At 31.1% G+C, this 21138-nt stretch overlaps 1 protein-coding gene across 1 annotated transcript; it reads left to right on the top strand.

Moving 5' to 3' along the window:
* Positions 1–11659: 11659 nt before the first annotated feature.
* LOC107166414 (uncharacterized) lies at positions 11660–17563 on the top strand. The gene is made up of 3 exons (XM_015515069.2): positions 11660–11815; positions 11887–11972; positions 15348–17563. Exons 2-3 carry the CDS (start codon positions 11949–11951, stop codon positions 16998–17000), a joined length of 1677 nt encoding a protein of 558 aa, XP_015370555.2. The 5' UTR covers positions 11660–11815; positions 11887–11948; the 3' UTR covers positions 17001–17563.
* Positions 17564–21138: the final 3575 nt, after the last annotated feature.

The raw sequence follows: 21138 nt of genomic DNA, 5'->3' as shown, positions 1-21138 counted from the left end.
AGGCATATAGCCATTATTCCATATAGGTAAGTTATAACAATGTACATAATAGATCATACAGTAATTATTGCTTTACGGTAAATACTATACTTGAATGATGAATGACATAATCGTAAGATTAGAGTTGTTAAATGTGTAAAATAAATATAACTTACTATAGGTAATGCACCTGCAACGAACATACTTTTCGTAATATTAATAATTATCATATTAACTTCAACCACATTATATTATATTATACTTGCGTAGAACATACCTACACCTTTGTCCAATAATAAAATAATGATCGTATAAATTAAATTATATACTATTTACAACGGAAAAGTTTTATTATATTCTTATTTACATTTAATAAGTGTACATAATTTTTTTACACTTATCTATAAAATCTTTTTTGTTTTCCATAAAATTAATAAATGGTTTAATAATTTAATATATTATTCAAATACATATTGTATATATAATATATATTAGTTATTATTCATGAGAAAATGTTTGTAAAATATTTTTATATCAAAAGCAACATAATAATATGATGATATTGCGTGATAACAATAAAATTTTACACTATGTATTTTTATATAATTATAATTATTATTTATTCCTCTTTCGCTACCTAATTGCGAACGATCTTAATTATATAATTTGATTAACTTAATTAAAAATGAGTTTTTCAATTATCTACCAGCTTTATGAGAAATTTTAGATTAGTAAATTAAAAATGGACTATCCAATAATTGCCATAACTGTGAGATCATAGCGTCATAAAGAAAAAAATTAAACACAATTAATAATAATTTTAAAAAATATTTTTCATTTTACAATTCAGTGGTCGCAAATGTAAGTGGATTGGTATGTATAATATTAGGTCAATCAACCTAAAAGGCTATTAAAACTATTCATCTCAAAATATTAATATATTTGTAATATCTGCAATATCATGTAATACACTCAGGTTTAAATATTTAAATAGACATGTTTAAAATAGATAAATTTTTTAAATTATTTATCCATTTATGCATCATACTGTTTGTAAAATTCATTTTTAAAAGTTGAATATCAAACATTGAATTTATATTATATTATAATCCATTGATGTGAAAATTAACTGGGAAGGAATGAGATAATTAGTAAAAAATATCATATTTAAATTATTTTGTATGCGAGTTTTTTAATTAGTTTTAGTTTTTTTTAACCTTTGTTTTGATTTCTAATCATTAATTATTAACCTTATAATATTAAAAGCTTTAGTCATTATAACTTTTCTCTAAGTATTATTTTTCATTTTTTTTAAAGATTGTATTTACTTGTATTATACACGTCATTTATTATAAGCTAAACATGTATATATTTATAATTATAGATTAAAAAGAAATATTTACGCATACCGACTCACTCATCCTTGAAAGTCATAACTTCAGACATATAGTGTACATTTTTATCTGTTTACCTAGCTTCTCTATTTACAATATTGTAACTGTTTGTTAATTTATAATTATTAACATCGTGATTATCTATCGTTCTCGGCCTCACTTTAGAGTGACTGCTGATAAAACATCAAATAAATAATACTAAAATATAAAAATAGTACTTTTAAAAACTCTGTTTAAATAGATGTATATCAACATTATATTAAGAATTATCAATTAAATTATATGATTAAACATGATATAGTTAAAATAATTTTTATCGTTATTATTATTATTGATATTGATATGTTGATCCACGCATTTCATACATAAAATATAATGTAATAATATAATTTTAATTAACTAATTGCAACAAACGAAATATATACGTTTAAGTAGGTAAAACAATTAATGTTTTCACCTAACATCCCCTACGTCTACATCTGCAGACATCAATAGTGATGTACATAGGCGTGTCTACTGGTCATGCCTGTCATTTGTAAGTTACTGATTTCGTATTAAGTTTTTTAATTTTTATCACGTGAACTGCTTGATGATAATTTATACTTTCCTTGTTACAATTGATGATAGAATTAAGTAATTACTAACAAAAATACGGGGGTGCAGTAACCCCTTTCCTAGATATGCCACTGTTTTGCATGACCTGAGGATGGGGTCTGGACACGCCTATGGTGATGTATGTTCAGCAACTATTGTTGTAAATAAACGAAATAATAATAATTCACATAATATTACATACAGTATCGGTGTTGGCGTGTGTGCGTACGAAATCTTCTATATAATAACAATATTTATGTATATCGTATCAATAAAACGAATCGATCGTTGTCGAGTAAATATTATAAATTATAATTACATTAAATTTATATTAGTATAGCTATCCCGCCCACCGCAGCCCATGTCAAAGATGATTATTATTATTATTTTTTTTTTTAATATATTTGTAAGTATGTATGTATTAATATATCTGTTAGTTTTACTAGTCATAATAATAGAATTATTTATTTATTGTTATTATTATTATTATATATATTAGTTACCTATGTGGGTTTAAAAAATAAAATATTGCAAGTTTCGTGAAATAACTTTTTATTGAAAGCGGTCCAGTAGTTGTCGAGTATTTAACTTCAGATAAACCAACGTGACAAAAACAATAGTGACCAAATATCAAAATTTTACTGTAAGTTAAAACTATTAAATACGATCAATTATATTATATTATTATGCAACTTGTGGCAATCATTTATATAGAAAAAATAACATTTCTACTGATTCGCTACTACTATTTCTACTACCATATTATCAAATTACAATAATATATTATTAATATGTAAATTATTTCCAATGGCATCCATTTAAATACAAAAATATCATGGAAAAAAGACCTTCTAGTTTTTTTCTCTCTGTAAAAACCTCATATAAACTATTACAAATATATGTATATAAATATTTTAAATAAATGAACAAATCTGTCCAACCATTCTCAAATTATGTGGTTAATAATAACGGCAGCATTTAATTGTTATTATATATGTAGATTACACGTGCATCATATTATGATCCGCAGTACTTTGCGTATACAAACATGTGTTTTTACGGCGACTAAAATACTACTTCAATGATAATAATAATTATTATTATTAATAATTAATAAATCGTTGGCTGTGCGTGTGATTCCAATTCGTAACGCCTGAATCGACGAGATACCGCAGCCAACTCGACTCGCATTCGACACAAACGGCGCACTACAATAATAAATTATTATTATATGATTAGTGATTACGGATGTTTGATTATCGGGGCTGATGATATTATTAAATTTTTTTCGCGGTCTCTGACCTCTCGTGTCTACATAATAATAATACTATAGGTACTTATATCATACTGCGTATAACAATATGCGTGATTCAACAAATTATTTCCCAACGATTTGTAACAATGTGACTAAGTCGCTATTGCAGGTTTGCCATATAATAACATTTGAATAAGTTTTTCTTCGGGACTCGTAACATAGTTTTCGTCGTTTTCAGAATCACTATATTTGATATAATATTCTATTTTAAAGTTTAAACTCACAATTTCGTCAGCGATAAACTGCAGTGGTCCACTAACTACTTAGGTAATCACGACGTCCAAGCAATCATTCTTTTCTAAACATCATATCAATTTATCTATTACTCTAAAATACTCAAATATTATAATTTATTTTGACTTTCAAATGTTACGGGAGTTTTGTTTTGAGAGGAATATAAAAATTCTAGTTTTTAAGTTTTTCGAGATATTGCGACTCGACTTTAATGTGTTGAGTGTGAATTCTAGGTATGCTACAGATGAGAGATGGACGAACACCATCGTGGAATTTTATTCGCTCCCCTCCCCCCTGAAAAATACCAACTGTCAACGAAATGTATTTATTTTACTAATCGTAAAATGTTATACGAGTACCCTTCAATTAGTTGCATGCATACTAATTGTCTCTGTCATGGTTAAATGCAATGATTCAGTGTACTTAATCGAATTATGTCAATACTTCAGAATAGAATGGAACCAGACACATTGATATATAAAATAGAATAAGTTTCGGAAACGAAAAGACCCATCTCAAGAGTTCATCAAAGATGCAATCGATTTTTACATAATAAAAAATTTAGTCTCGTTAGATTAATTTAAAAAAAATGTATAAGTATTATAATAATAATAATCTGTAAAACATAAATAACATTTTTTAGTTAAAATATGTATATTATGATATAATATGACACATTTTATGTATTAAATGTCAGATGTACTCAATCAATTTTAATAAATACGTAGTAAATAAAATTTACATTATAGTACTAAAATGAACGACAGTTGAAAAAACACAACTAGCCTGCCAGAAAAATTTCCTGAATCCAACAATGAACATAATATGGTGGTGCATGTATAATATTGGCTAATTAATAATAATACTATTTGAAAAAAAAATTATGTAGTTTTTCAAAAAGTATTTGGAGAAAGTGCTTCAGTAACATACGAACTATGTTTACTCTTAATACTGTTAAATATTGTGTGTAGTATTTGTATTTTAAGCTTTCAAATTATTCATCAATTTTTTTAAACATTTTAATAAAATTTGATATTTTGAATTTTTGATATTTCAAACGAAATTCCTCTTCCGCTTGAGAAATAACGAAAATCTATTATTAATAATATATATAGGCTAATAATTTCAGCTTGCAGATTTACGGTCTGACGTTAGGCCGCGCGGCTCCAACATCGTTGTTGTGAAATATATTACCGACACGATGACTTGACTGCGTATTTCCCTCCGACTCAATGTGTGTGTGCCTTGTTGGATGATATATGAATAAACATGATAATATATTATTATTATCGCGTATATGTCGTGGTGCAACAGTTTGAAAACGGCCCGCGATCGGTGAAAACCGAAACAATGCGAACATTAACCATTCCGGCCCCGCTGCAATCGTGATGTCTAAACTGCCTGATGAAATCGCGACCACGGCCAGTCGTGTCCAGAGTTACCCATCAGTATTCCCAAACGGTATAGATTATTATTAGTATTATTGTTGTTGTTGTTATTATTATTATTATTATATTTTGATAAGCGACGTCCAAATCTTCGCGTGTTCACCTGAAAAAATTGTGACGAAGTTCAAGGCCGCGCCAATTGGCACTGACGATGCTTGACGTTGTGTAGCGATTCCTCACCGGATCTGGGCTTCGCTTTTTTTAGAAATCGTTTTAAATTTCTTTAATACGTTTTGCGCAAGTAATTTCTACGCACGATATGTCAGTCAAATAACTGAAATAACGATCGAGCAGAACCCAAAACTACGGGGAATAATCATTTTATGTAATAACAAAAAACACTGTATAATAATACTATAAGTAGGTACCTTTTTTTTTACTTTTGTATCGAGAGCCATAGAAGGAACTGCGTTAGCATTACTTCTCCTCTGACTCTCATCGTTTATTTATTACAATAACATCAACAATTATTAGCGGTGGGACATATAAGTAAGGTACCTAATTTACTGCCTTTTGAATTATATTCATGATCGAATTTCAATATAACCATAGGTATAGTTTACACTATACGTGATCAACACGCTAATTAATTATTATTCCGACCGATTTATATTATAAGATCTCATACCTATTAAATATATTGTGCTTGAGTAAAGGTTAAACATGTATAACTTCAATAATAAACATAATAATTCACAACTAAAAAAAATAAAACCTAGGTAGCTGTCAGTATACCTAATGATTAATGAATATATCAAGATGCGATGGTAGGTACCTACTAAAAACCAAACAATTAGCCAATTAGCATACTGCATACCGTTTGTTATTGACAAACTCAAACTTGACAAATATACTTATACAAATTATTGTAATAATAATTATTGTATTAACATAACATTATTGCCAATTAAATTTAATAAATAATATATTAATATCTATCGTCCTAAACGAATACTAATTATATTATACACCTTAACTATGTTGACTCATCTTAATAATATACCTACTATCTACCAATCCATAATATTATAAATTTCCTAAAAAAATTATATCATAATATCCATAGAAATTATGTCGCATACACCTTTATAAGAGTTTCGTAATATTTTTAAACTCGAAAATCGACACTGTCGTTTTCAATACAAATAATGATAATATATGTATAATGCTGATAAACGTATATTTTATTTCTCACGCCCAAATGGTGCGAGATTTAAAAATAAATTATTGCGAAATATACGAATTACAGTTGACAGATTAGTGAAGTTAACTGAAGACAAATTTTCAGGTTCACGAAATGCAATTGGGTCAACAATTCCTGTTGAAACAACCAAGGCCAAAAATAAATCACAAACAACCCGTATAACCTTTGTTTAATACAATGAGATTCTGACTGAAAAAGAACAGAAAGGTGTAGAGTAAAGTATCTAGTCATTTAGTAGAAGTTTATTTCTTACGCTAAAAGTATTGCACGCGTAATGGAACGAATAAAATGTGTTACAGAACAATTTAAACGAAGTGGTGTAAAGATGCATGAGAAAAAAGAATTTTTTTTTTAAATTAAAATTAAATATGTTCACATTATAAAAAACATTAACAACTTACAGTTTTCTTAAGCGTGAAAGATTATTGTTATTTAAAAAGTATACAGTGAATGTATTACGTAAAATCTTTAGAACTGCTCTCTTATACATTTTCTCAGAATATTAAACTAACATCATTAATATTAGTATTAAAATATGTATTGTTTGTTTAATTTTTAATTTTAATTAATTATTTTAAATAAAAAGTTTTACTTTTTTACGATATTATGACACAGTTAATTAGGTACCTACTTTTGATTATCATGATGATACACATGAATATTATTGCATATTACATATTATCATTCTGCGTAGGTGTAAATTTAAATTAAGTACAGTTGACAATGTTATAATAACGATTGTTTAGTTTTAGTAGGTAGGTGCCTACTTATATATCATTGATGCCTATCATAACGATAACGCGATATTACTTTTCATGTAATGAAAATAGATAAATCAAACGTTTAATCTAATCCTCGTGTTATATAATAAATATCATAATATGTAATATATACCGTGTAGGTAATAAATCGTTATCTTTCATTGTGTTAAAGTTTCTAATGCTAAACTAACGGCGGACGTCTCATATTTTTTTATCCAATGTTCATCATTGGGTATTTAATTTCTCTGAAGTGAAAATTTATAAAATTTTAATTTCACCCATGAGACGCTGCAGTTCAATAATATAGTGGAAATCAAAGTACCTATTCGAATCCGTGCAACTGACAATAATATTATTGTAATAATTTATGAGTAGGTATTAAGCACAAATGTTTCGTTATATCTAGCTCATAAGCAATAATGGACATCTGAAAATTATTATAATCGGTAATTTGTTTATTTTGTTCTATTAAAAGGATATTTAATACCAATTTAATGCCTACAAGTTGCCTATAAATGCCTCAGACTACCTATATAATATAAGCTATGATGTTATGGTCTGCACTAATCTAATCGTTATTAATTTTTCGAGTTTTATATAATACTCGTGAACAATGACTAAACGGTGGTTCGTGTAATGAATAATTCGAAAAATTAGTCACCGTTTTAACATTAAAATTTTACTGACTAGTTGGTGTAACGTTATAAACATATTATAAGACATTAATTATTTATTTAACTTAAACATAATTTTAATAGGTTAGTCTTATTATTATGTGAGTTGGTTGTAAATAGTAATAGTATTAAAATACGTTTATATACATTTAGATACTTTCATTAATGGCCAAGCATTTTAGGTATACCTACCTCAACCAATTTACGAATGGAAATGATAAATATTATTTTAGCTCAAAATTTTGTATTGTCATTAAAAATCCATTGAAAAATAAAATATGTAATTACACAATATGTACTTATAATGTCAACAAATCAACGGTATTTTGAACAACAAAATTGCTCAACGCCCAAACCGCTCTATTCTGAATAAAATGTAAACGTAAAAACTTACGGGTGACTTAATAAGTTTATAATATTCGTATTGTTATAAAAGTTATGTAATTTGGCGTGGTATAAGTGAAATACCATAATGGTATTTTCCAATGAGCTTATAAGTAATATTACCACATTTTAAACGGCCATTAATTGTATTTTTGATTTTAAAATAGTTTTTCCATAATAATATATTATGTTATTATAGGACAATTTTCTATATATATTATATTAAAATTTAAAATGGGAACATTGTAAAGGTGATAAATGTGATTAGACGTTTTATAATCAAAATATTTTCGAACTTGGATGGGTACCTAGCTATAGAATTAAAATACACGCATTTATAACTAAGTATTTCAGATACTGTTACAATACCTATACTTAGTGTGGATCAGTGGCGTGGCAAACTTCATTATGTTATAAGGCACAGTTATATTGTCAGACCAACCACTCACTCCACCCATCACAAAAAACATTAAAAAAATTTTTTAAGATGAAATATATTTAATCATAATAATGCTTTTTTAACACATCAGATGATCTTTGAGGACACCCACCACCCCTCAAACTGAGGCACGTGCTTCAAATATAGTCCTTCGTCACGCCACTGGTGTAGATAATATTCAGTAATACGTAATATTGCATAACAAATAAATATTGTTATGTAGATCGCCATCCGGATGAGATAGGTAGGTACGACCAGCCATAATATTCGCCGCATTCGTGTTAAGACCCTCGGGGCAGTGCCGGAGTGCCGCAACCGCAACCATAATATTACTCGTATTTCTATAGACTCAATGATTATAATTATTGACCGGTGCGTCATAACTCAATTTAGCCTTTTCCTGTATTATTTTCCGTCCAACAGACCATAAATCGGCGTGGGACCTTTATAATATTTTTTCGCGCGACAGTTTTACTATATGCGTGATAGGTAGTAAATATATAAAACGGCGTTGTCTATCTCTGGTATATCTGCGTTGTATATTGTATATACATACTTGTATCAGTGAGGCAGTGACAAATTAACACCAAACGGGAGTTGAATATTTTAGACATGATACCAAGAGTTATATCGAGTACAATGATTATTATTTTTTAACGGATATCGAAATAAAATGATATAATTATGTAATATATTAATTTACAATGTACTCTATCGATTACCTGTGGTAGCAATATACACATATGATGAAACGAGGCGATTTGTGCATACGTATGTGTAGCAGGTCGAATAATAAATTCATTATTATTACCTATGCATTTTTAAATTTTGTAAAGTAATCACAAATAGTTTTATCCATACTGTATATAGCGTGGGACTCTGCAATATTACAAACCGAACGCGCAAGGTGACACATATGTAAGTCTGCAGGGATTATCTACATAAAAATTAATGTTTGTTTGTTTGTTTGTTCCCGATAGACTCAATAACTACTGGACTGTTTTCAATAAAAATTATATCGATATACATAGGTTCCTTGAGACTCGGAGGATGTTTATAGCTTATTGTTTCAACCCCTATATTGGTTGCTATAAGATGGCTTTAGTTATAGATGGATTTAATTTTGTATAACGACATTCAAATATTTTATTTTTTTAATTAAAAGGTTATTGAAAATTATAATTATTAATTACACCATTGTACGGTGAAACCTCTAGATACCGGACACTGGGTAGGTAAAGTTTTTCCTGTTATTCTGCAGAGGGTTCAGTTTGTTCATATAGTATTTTGTAATTTTTTCCCAAAAAACCATCCGCTATTCAGAGGTGTTCATTATTGAAGGTTTTACTGTAAATTGCGCATATTATTATATACTTATTCTATCAAAAAATCATCATAAGTATATAAAATCTGCATTGTTTAAGTATTCTTATATTTCAACAAGTTACATTTAAAACTGGTATATATTTAATTATATAACTATGTGTCTCCTCCTCTCTTCCTCAATTTTTGCATTTTGAATACGCATCATCATTTCAAATTTATATTGTTATATTTATTTCATTGTTTGTGAAAATAATAATTGTATTACTAATATAAGTACGCGTAATTATCTGCTAGAACTCGACTTTTACCGTAAAATATCGACTTCAAACAAACGATTTTTCAACTTACAACCTATATATGTACGCCAACGGTGCGTTATAACAGAATGATTTAATATTCTATATTATAATAAATTATATTATTATAGAGAATGTTTCATCGTCACACAAGACCTAAAATCGTAGGTTTTGTACGGCACTATGACAGCAAGAACTATCCAAATTATTACAATAATTTCCTAAGTCCATCGTGATAGTATATTTTTAAATTATACCATCTTGGACTGCGTCATCGGGCCTAATGATATTTCTATAATATAATAATATTATTATATTATCGTCTGCAGCAGACAAATTCGGTCGCTCACATAATATCAATTCAGCTGCAGCGACTTGGTGCAACGTGTAAATTATATTTTTGATATTTATTGTGGTGAAGTTGAACAATGCGTATAAGAGGTTCACTATACTCATGTGTAAAATAAAAACGACGAAAACAATGTATCTTATTGATGCGGACAAAAGACTGCGAGCAACAATAAATCGACGTTAAATGAACTTTAAAATGTTCGAACCCGTTACTGGGTCTAAACGTCATCCCGCGGGCAATCGGTATTATTCACCTATAACATACTGCCTGTAAGATATTATATTATATTATTATAGTCATTAGGTATGTGTATGAGCCCAGCACAGTACAATAAAAATAATAATCAAAGGTGCGGTAAATAATAAGCGATGATGCGTTTTCGCCTGATACATTATGATATTATTATTTAGTATTATTAGGTATATATTATTCTAATATTATTTTGTTTCAGAGATCAGTTATATATGAGTGGAGTCAGTGGAGATTTTAACAAATATTAATTGGAAGACTTAATGCTTAAATATTTGATAATAGGGCTCCATGTCCAAAACAATTTACCTGATAATCATATTATTGATAAATAACAGTTCCTAATGGATACAATTTGGATTTTGTTTATAAAGACTGTATATCGATATATCGATGTGTAACGTATACCTAAAATTATACAGCATTTGAGATTATTTAAAAATAGATATATTTATATAGCCAAATCAGCAAAAAACTAAAATTGACAAACATTTTTTAGCTTATGTTTCTTTTGGTGGAAACAGGAATCGTATATCTTGAGGGGAAACAGTCAATATTATTCTTTCAATTTTCAGGTTTATGTGTCACGAAAAGATTACCTATTATATACTATCGTGATCTAATGATGGTCAAAGGATATATATATAATATACAACGTTTTATCTAACTACCGGTTTCGGTCGTACAATATATCAATTAATCTGTACGGCATCGCATTACAAACGTTCGACATTTATATATAAGTAAGTAGGTATATACACATCTAATGTCCGTGTTGCGCAAACAACTTCAGACACGTATTGCGACTGTTACGCGACTCGGAGGAGGTGCTCTATCTAAATGTGGCTCAGGAGAGATTCGCTGGATCTACAGGAGATTCGGCAGTAGTAGTACCCGTACACAATAAATGACGTACCCACGACATCGATGACGATGACGACGATGATATTGCGGTTGCGATGTCGACGATGTGTGCGAGAGAGGCGCGGATTCGGCCCCGAGACTACGCGGCGGCGGCGGGGGAAAGTTATAAAACCCACTCTGCACCCGCTCGGCCGGTCAGTGTACGCCACTGAATAAGACGATCGTTTAAGGACCATTCGCGGACCTCTTGCCGCAGTGTCTTCCACAGTGCTGCAACGCGCGTATTATTTGCTCCAGAGTTGGTTGGTTTTTAAAAATTATTTTTTCTTTTTGATTTTTTGACACAGTTTTAAAGACAAAAATAATTTTACAGCGTTTTCACTCGAAGCGAATAAGTATATACTATTTAACGAGCTACACGGTGCCGCCGACACGATGAAGTACACGACCTACCTCTTGGTGAGTAAACCCATCTTATAATATAAGAATAACATAACATATGTGTGTTTTATCATCAACTGAAAATCGTTTCGGCATCATACAAACTATAATAATATTTTTATCAGTTACTTTTTTTGAGTAGAGTGTATCACCAATATATTAAAAATAAACGATCAGTTATTATTTCAATTTTTACATCGGTTAAACTCTATTACAATATTTTGACGCACGTCTTTGTAAAATATATAAATATTTTTTTCTGAAAGAAACGAACACGTCTGTGTTGAACATTGGTATTTTAATTTCACATTAAATCACTTTATTGTACCTATGAGATGCAACTTTCCTTCCAATGGGATTACGGATGCATGACGACGTATGATATTATATCTGCTTACTACTTTTTTCGGGTGATTTGGTATTCTGTATACGTCATACTTCTCGGTGTAATGCTTTTTCTCAACTCTATTCTCAAGCGATGTTATCGTATCCAGTGTAAATATTATACACGTTATATTTAACTTGTCACTCGGTATACGTTTTGGTGTAGTTGTACGGATGATAAGAACTTACGAGGTAGGCTGAAAGAGACACAGTAATACAGCAATAATAAAAATATATAACATTGCACCGGAGTTTACGTACGAGATAACAATAAAAACAAATGGTTTTGTTTTCGATTCGAAGCAAAGATCGATATGACTTGCATTAGCTAGGCTATTCCTTAGACGTCATAATATTATCTTATACTGACATGTAAGACCTTGATACATCATCATCCACGTGTATCGCGTTCCATGGGTTCAGATTACCCTGCCAGGTTGTCAATTAGGTACATAATATTATCTGACCAGATAGTTACTCAGCATGTTCCTTTCATGCCGTTTATCTTCGAAGCAAAGAATAATAATAATACCATCGTTACAAACCTTGAGATGAAAACGAAAATCTATTTTATTTTTATTATTTTCCCAACCGCGGAGAAATACAAGTACGTGCTTTATTATACACACACGATCGTATGTTTATTATGATTATTATTATTATAAAATATTTTTTTTCGAATACTCGTCGACAGCCCATTTTAAATTGTTCGGGGGTCATTGCGCAATTACCGACCTAGACACCCGTAGGTACAATAATATAATAACGTTATAGTATTACGCGGAACTCTATAATAATAATAATATACATGTATATTGTACAATAACATAATAACATATAGATGTATTTAGCATTCCTTTTTTTTCGAAATTTATTTTATAATATCTCAACTCATAATAAATAATAATGATTTCGGAGTAGTAGTGCGCCTATTCTGTGCAGTTATGGGTATACCGCTTCTATACCTATCCAGCGGGGGGAGGGGAATTATTGAATAATGTATAACACAATTATTTTTTCGAAAATCGAATTAACATAATATCGAACGTTTAATTGTCGACGGACCGGAACACAATAATAATAAGTACAGTGCATAAAGTGTGTGCAACTTTCACTAATCGTTATCTAGGCTTATATTATGTTGTTTTTTTTTTCATTTTACGTTTGCTACTATCTACGTTCGTCATCTCGCACATATAAGAAACACATAGAGTTATACAACACCATCGATAATAATAATAATAACGATAGCGGTAATTGTAATACGATAACAATAATTATTATTATATTACAAAACAACGGTCCGTGACGTTACTGGCGCTACTCTGTCAAGCGGTCGACGGAAACGTCTTTGTGACTATCCGTTTTTTTTACATGCATTAGAGATGCATATTGTATTATTTTTTTTTACCAGTAAAATTTTACTATTGTAAATACAATATACATATATAGTTAATTTTTCCGACTTTTTCATACCACTCTAAACAGTGTTACGTAGTTACGTTACCAATTTAAAATTAAAATATTTTAATCGATTATGGCTTATAAAGTTATAACAATCGAAAATGAACTATATAGCCCGAAAATCGTTCGATGTTCAATGCACTTTTATAAAGATTAATTTCTTCTGTAATAATTACCATCATACGTATTATTATTGCACCCTTCCACAATATTACTAATATTTGTTATTTGTGATAAAGGTATATTTCGGACATTCCGATGACAGTTTTTACCTTTTCTGTTCTTATATTGTTATACACCGAGGAAATAGTAAGACGAGTTATAACACGTCAATAGCCACAGCTAATCCACCGCATTTGTTTACCAATATACTGCGATTTATTTTTACGCAAATATACTACAATATACGCATGTATAATACGTGTGAGGGATTTTCGTGAAACCGATTTCGTCATAATACCGTCCGATCGTTTGACCTGTGGCCCTCAGCGTATTTCTCAAAATACACAAGTCTGACACCTATGTACACATTATAATAGATCGTGACATCTATAATACCGTATATACGGCGTCCTTGACGTTTCGCGTACACGGGTCACACGCGGTTCACCGTGGGAATAATGTTCTCGTGGTTCGAACCGCCACCGTTGGTTTTCCGACACATATAATATAATATTGTGTTAGTACTCGCGTTATATATATATATATATATATATATATATAAATGACGTGATTTATAGCCTGCGAGCGTTATTATTATTATTACTATTACAAGTAGGTTTTTTTTTATTTACGTCCTCTCGGGAGACGTTGCGACACGAATATAATAATAATATCATTATTGCAGCGAGCTGCAGTGGTCCTCACATCTGTGATGGTCGCGGACGTGAAAAGACTTGTAAGTCATACCCTTGACTAATTCAAAAATAAAGTAAACGAAAACTCGCGTTCGACATTGGTCGCACCGGGAACTATATAGGCAGACGATTATAATCAAGACTTATAATATATGATATTATTAAGTTATTATCGTAAGACCTCGCCGTAAAACTTTTTATGTTTAGTTAATTTTGATCGTATTTTTGCGTATCTGACGAAATACGGTTGTATATCATTGAAATTCGAAAAAATGTCAGACGTGTTTTTTAGGGTGGAGGGGGTGGACTGTATACCTATGAAATATTACGTTATAAATATTTTATAACCATGCTTTTGACTACTCGCCCCTTGGCATCCATTTATTAACTTTACACACAGTTCTTAAATTCCAAAAATTCTTGCGCTATAAACAATTTAAATACTATCTCTAGCTCGGAAACCAGATCAAAGTAAGTAAATGGCCACCTAAAGAGGTACTAAATTCTCTTAGAGAGTAAAATACATAATAAATCCGTCTTTTCTATAGAAATAAAAAAATCGTCCCGTGTTACGTATCTCATATTATTACAATAAAAATATGCGTTATTCCTATCATCGTATTGATTTTTAATCGATTGGAAAATATTCTGTTTCTAAAATAATAACGTTGTTCTTTGGTGTTCGCAGGCCGCGTTATTATTGGTAACGCTGTGGTCAACAGATGTAGACAGCAGACGAGTGAACCTGAAACCGGCGGCTGCTGACGAAGGTGAACAAGAAGACGCGCAGGCCTCTGCCGACGATGAGGTGCGCCAGCAACAGTTCAAGCCAGTGTTGATCGCACGCAGGCCTTTGCAACAAAGGCCACAGACGGATGTCGAAACCGAACGGCAACCAGTGGTTGTGATCAGACAATCTCCCAGGGTGTTGCAGCAGCGAGCCCGCGAACAGCAACAAGAAGCTGCCGCCGATGAAGAAGACGAACAGCCGGAGGTGATCATCAGACAGCAGCCAACGAGAGCAGGTCCGAGGTCACAGTCACCACAGGCCCAGCATATCGTCCAGCAGCGACTCAAGCAACAGGAACAGCCGCAGCAGCAAAAGGAACCGACCGCGCAGACCATCCGAAACTTCAACAAACTGAACGATGACGGTTCGTTCACGTTCGGTTACGAGGCTGACGATGGTAGCTTTAAAGAGGAGACCAGGGGAACGGACTGTGTGGTCAGGGGCAAGTACGGTTACGTAGACCCGGACGGTAACAAACGGGAGTTCACGTACGTGCAAGGCAACCCGTGCGACCCGAACGCGGTTGCGGCGGAAGAAGACGATGACCAACCAGGGAAACCGGGTGAAGAGGAGAACGTTCCCTCCAACAATCCCGTGAACGCTGGCAAGCCCAAGCCCAAGAAGAACCGTCCGACCACCACACTGTTCCAGCAGACGTTCGGCGATTTCGAACCACAGCCGCAATCACAGCCGTCCACGACTCCACGCCCACCGGGTAGACAGCAGCTACAGCCGATGTTCCAGGAAAGTCCCAGAAGACCACCCCCACAGATATTGTCACCAACCACGGCAGCGCCGCCACCATCACCACAATTCCTATCAGCCGCCGGAAACTTGGAGTCGGCCATCCGAAACTTGCCGCAACCATCATCGCCATCGGGCAAGGTGCAGCTTCAATCGCCCGCCGGGCCCAACTCTCCACTGTACACGACCGAACTGGTTTTCGACCCGGCCACCGGTCAATACAACACGGTAATATTCCAACAGGTACCCAAACAGGAGGCCGCCATCAACATCAACCAGCGTCTGCCCTTGCAGGGAGCAACGGCTCCGACTAGACAACAGCCCCTACTGCAACAGCAGTTCCGACCCCAAGCCCCACCACAATTCCAACAACCACAACCACAATTCCGACCGGCGATCCAACCGTTCCAGTCGCCGTTCCAGCCTCAGAGACCGGTCGAATTTGACTTCCAGCGGCCTTCCGCAGGATTCCCTGGAGCTCCGGGGCCACAACAGCAATTGGTGCAGCAGCAGCAAGCCACGGCTTTCCAACAGTCCCAAAACCTATTCAGACAACAGCAGCAGAAACAGCAACAGCAACAGCAATCGTTCCAACCGCAATCATCGCCGCAGTTCTTCCCTCCGCCATCACAGCGTTTTGAACCGGCGTCGCAGTTCACGCCAAAACAGCCACAGCGATTCGAACAGCAACCGGATGCGCACCAACAGCAATTCGTACTCGTCCAACCTGGCCGAACACCCGGACAACAAAGCTTGGCCGCCGGCCAGATCGACGCGTTTCTAAGAGGCCATAACGTGCAATTCTAGACGGAATAATTCAATAATATTTCCATTTGTAAATAACATATTAATAATAATAATAGTATAGACATTGCGTACAGCGACTCATACTATACATTTTCGCTATACGCCATTCATTATATAGGTGTGATAACTATATAATATACATACATTATACATAATATTATATTTTGTATATTTTAAGTAATATTAATGATAAAAATAATTTTTTTTTTAAACTAAATTAATGATGTGCAACACGTTATAAAGGTATAATATACATATATACATATGTAATTATAATATTTTTTCTATGAATTTTTTACGTAGAAACTATATAAATATATGTATATATTTATAGTCACACCCGTTTGACCAAGAGGTTTCACCTGACGGAGGTGAAAGCCATATATAACTTACTGTATGTTTAGCACTTTGCTAAATGCTAGTTTTTATAATTTTTTTTTTTTTTTGTAACATTAAATACTCGTAAACTATTATTATATATTTTAATGTTCCAAAAAACAATATGTGCTCAAAATATACCAACTCCCAATGTTTGTAAATAAATAAACTTTATATATTACCTACATGTTGTGTTATTATTATGTATAATTATATTTTTAATAATTATTATAAGTTGTCCAAGAAAAAAACGACAGTTTGTTTTCACTTTCCGTTATTATAATATATACCTACTACATAATATTATACAAAAATATATGTATCACTTTCCTGTACATATGTGTATCACTTCCGCACCGAACCCGGTTTGCTCTATATCATGATGTAACCGGCGTGGTTTCTTCACGTCTTTAATTATTGATATCTGACCCAAATCGTAGCTGCATTCCATAAGAAATGCTATAACAGACGAAAATGAGTTCGGACACAACTGCAGGCGTGGTGGCCGTAGGTCGCAGTAACTTATTGCAACAATACCCATTGGGCATCGGGTAAGAACTAAAATAATGTTATTAATTATTATTTTAACATTATTATGACACAATAACCCGTAGGCTCCTCCTACACGGTAAAAGCATTAGACAAGTTTGATATTTTACTTTTTTCAATTTTTTTTTTTTTTTACCGATAAATACCCGGCCTTACGGTGCCTTCTAAACAGAACAAAGATGTCATGATTATAGAATAAATAATAATAATAAGACGACTTGTGATGGTGTGAAGGTTAAAGAAAAAAATAATACACCTAACATGGCTAGCACATTATGACAGTCATGAATATGGCTATCAATTTATATAATAATGATAATAATAATATTATTATTATATATCTACCATACGCCTACCATATATGTAGGTATTACGTTCGTCTGGTCGTGTGCTGTTGAACGGAGTTACTCAGCCGGAGCAATAAAATAACAATGAAAGCAAAGCTATTGGAATAAGAGTATGTACTGACACGCTTTGCTTCTTGGCTATAATGAAATGGCCGTCACCATGAATATGATGGTGAACGTGGGCTGCAATATTAAATGTAAAAACAAATCCATTATTACAGCTGATACCGCATCAATTGATTTATATTTTTATTTCACGTAGGTAAGAGAGATTTTTAGTGGGTGAATAGAAATATTATTTTAAATTAGAAAATTTAAGTTTTGCACAATATTAAATTAATTATTAATGTCCATTATACATTATAATAATTTAATAATAATTTTCTGGGTGCTATCATTAGGTACAATTTTTTATAAAATTTTATTTTAAACTTTAATTATTAAGAAAATCACATTTTAAATCAAAAGTATTCCCTGACAGTAGGTAATCATTGAATGCAAATAAATAACAGTCGTAAAAAAGGAGGTAAGTCGTGGGATGTCTTTCTGTTGTACAATAGGTTACAAGTGGGTTACTGTAATGGATGGAATTATATTTGAATCCAATGATATAATATATCATTGTATACAAAAAACGATTCTGAGCGGAGACGGTTTTTTATATTGATTATTAAAAATTTTTAAATCTTAGATATAAAAGGAAAAATTTCTATGAATTTCTAACTTAAAAGAATTTACGAATTTTCGTGATTTTTACGTATGTTGTCAAAATTCAAACTTTGAATGCTTGTAAAAAAAATTGTGATTATGTATTTATTTTATTTTTCAACTACTATTGTAACAATATGTTAGGAGCCTTGTATTAAATTTCCAAGCTTTTCTACTAAACAAATAAATTTAAAAACTAATAATGCATATGCCTATAAATACTTCAACTTAATTCGAAATTGCATGGTGTATAGAAAATTCTTATATAACCTTTCGTTGAAAATTTCATGTATCGATGGTTAGGTTACATCAAAAACCAAAATCGATTTTGTCAAAAATTGATTGTGCGTAAAAATTCCCGTTTTTTCCTTAGTGTTTAGATTATTTATCCCAATTATTAAGAAAAATATTGGGAATTTTTATCTTTTGACTTCCCAAAGTACCAACTAGATTCACTTTCTGATCGAACGAGGTACTGAAGTCGAAAATCGAAGCATTTTTACTGCCCCAAAACATGATGACAGACACAAAAAGAAACACACACACATCATGGTAAAATCAATACATTCCTTGCTCTGCTCAGAATCTAAAATAAATGTATTTTATATTTTCATCATAAATAATATTATTTTAATCCCTGATGAGTCGATAACAATGAAATACTAAATATGTAATGAAAAATGTTAAAACAGGATACCGAGACGTTTGAGAATTATCTCACTTAGCATGATTTCAATAAAATAGCTATACTGTTATTACCTGCTGTTTTTAAATATTTAGATATATACGTAATAAAAACGTTCTTATTTATATAGATAAAGCAATATATATATTAAATATATAAACATCACATTGTAAACCGATTTTGAGTGAGAACTCAGTTAACGTTTATTTTATATTACTCTCATCATGTGTTCATAAAAACAAAGTACCGCAATGACACTTAGTTTTAATACTGTAGTGAACCTGGTATAGATCAATATGCGGAGAGTCCATAAAAATCCTATTTAAAATATAAAAGCGCTGTTTCCGTTTTATTATTAAAAAAATTGTGTTGATACATTTTACGTAAAAATACAAATAAAAAAACAGAATTTAAAATCGGGGACATAATACATAATATTATATCCATCCGTTTTTCGAAAGATGCAATCGTCTTATTTTATATCTATGACAACTGGTATTCCCAAATAAGTTTACAATCTCACTATCTATTCTGACGAACATGGAATAATAATATATTTGTTGAAATGTCATTTTCTATAAGCTATTTGGATGTAACATAATTTTACCATTTCTTCTATCCTAGTTCCATGTAGTACAACGCGTATGGGTATATCATAAATTCAGAACAATAAATAATGGAAATAATAGATATTGAATGTTTTTTTAACTCAAAATATAATCAAATAATACAAAAATCAATACCTAAAAATTGTGTTTTTATATTTATTTGAGTAAAAAAAAAAAAAATTAATTATTTGAACAGTAAATGTAGTAAATGGTTAATTTTTCTAAAATATATTTTATACTATTATAATAGCTTACTAATATATTTTACTAGGTAGGTATACAATATTAGTTAAATGATACTAAAAACAATAATTTAATATTTAAAAAATCCGACTTTAAAATTTTTTACATCAAATTATTGATAAATAAGTTTGATGTACGCTAAAAAAAACTAAATTTACTAGGCTCTACATATAGGTTTTTTCCAGAAATTCATTTTTTTCATGCATTCAGTTTTATTTAGTCAAAAATTTTCGATTAAAATATTAATTTAAACTTTCTAAACCATTAGGTAAGTAAGATTTTTAAAGCGTGAAAAAATTATATTTTAATAGAATTAAAATTTAACCCACATACTGTATATTACTTTGCTAAAATAACTTTACAACAATTAAACATAACTAGAATGTTTTAATATTGTTTTATATACAGACATACAGTTGATTATTTTTAACATCACATCAAACACTAATTAAATTGAAAATTTTCTAAACATTTTTGAAATATTCTTATTGAAAATACATAATATAATAATAAAATCTCCAATTATAATACATTTATTTTTATGTTGTTTATGTGGTTAGGTTATTTATGTCCTTTTTTCATATATATTTTTATTTTATTTGTTATGAAACTGCTATCAA

The sequence above is a fragment of the Diuraphis noxia genome, unplaced genomic scaffold (genome assembly GCF_037042655.1).
Source record: "Diuraphis noxia isolate RWA-SAM2 unplaced genomic scaffold, SU_Dnox_SAM2 contig0005, whole genome shotgun sequence".
NCBI lineage: Eukaryota > Metazoa > Arthropoda > Insecta > Hemiptera > Aphididae > Diuraphis > Diuraphis noxia.
Note: the sequence above shows the minus strand (reverse complement) of the source record. Positions and strands in the feature narration are given on the sequence as shown.

Excerpts from the sequence above, each read along its gene's own strand:
- LOC107166414 (XM_015515069.2), top strand. The coding sequence starts at position 11,949 with ATGAAGTACACGACCTACCTCTTG. Across the intron at positions 11,973-15,347 it reads AGTACACGACCTACCTCTTG|GCCGCGTTATTATTGGTAAC; the intron begins GTGAGTAAACCC and ends TGGTGTTCGCAG.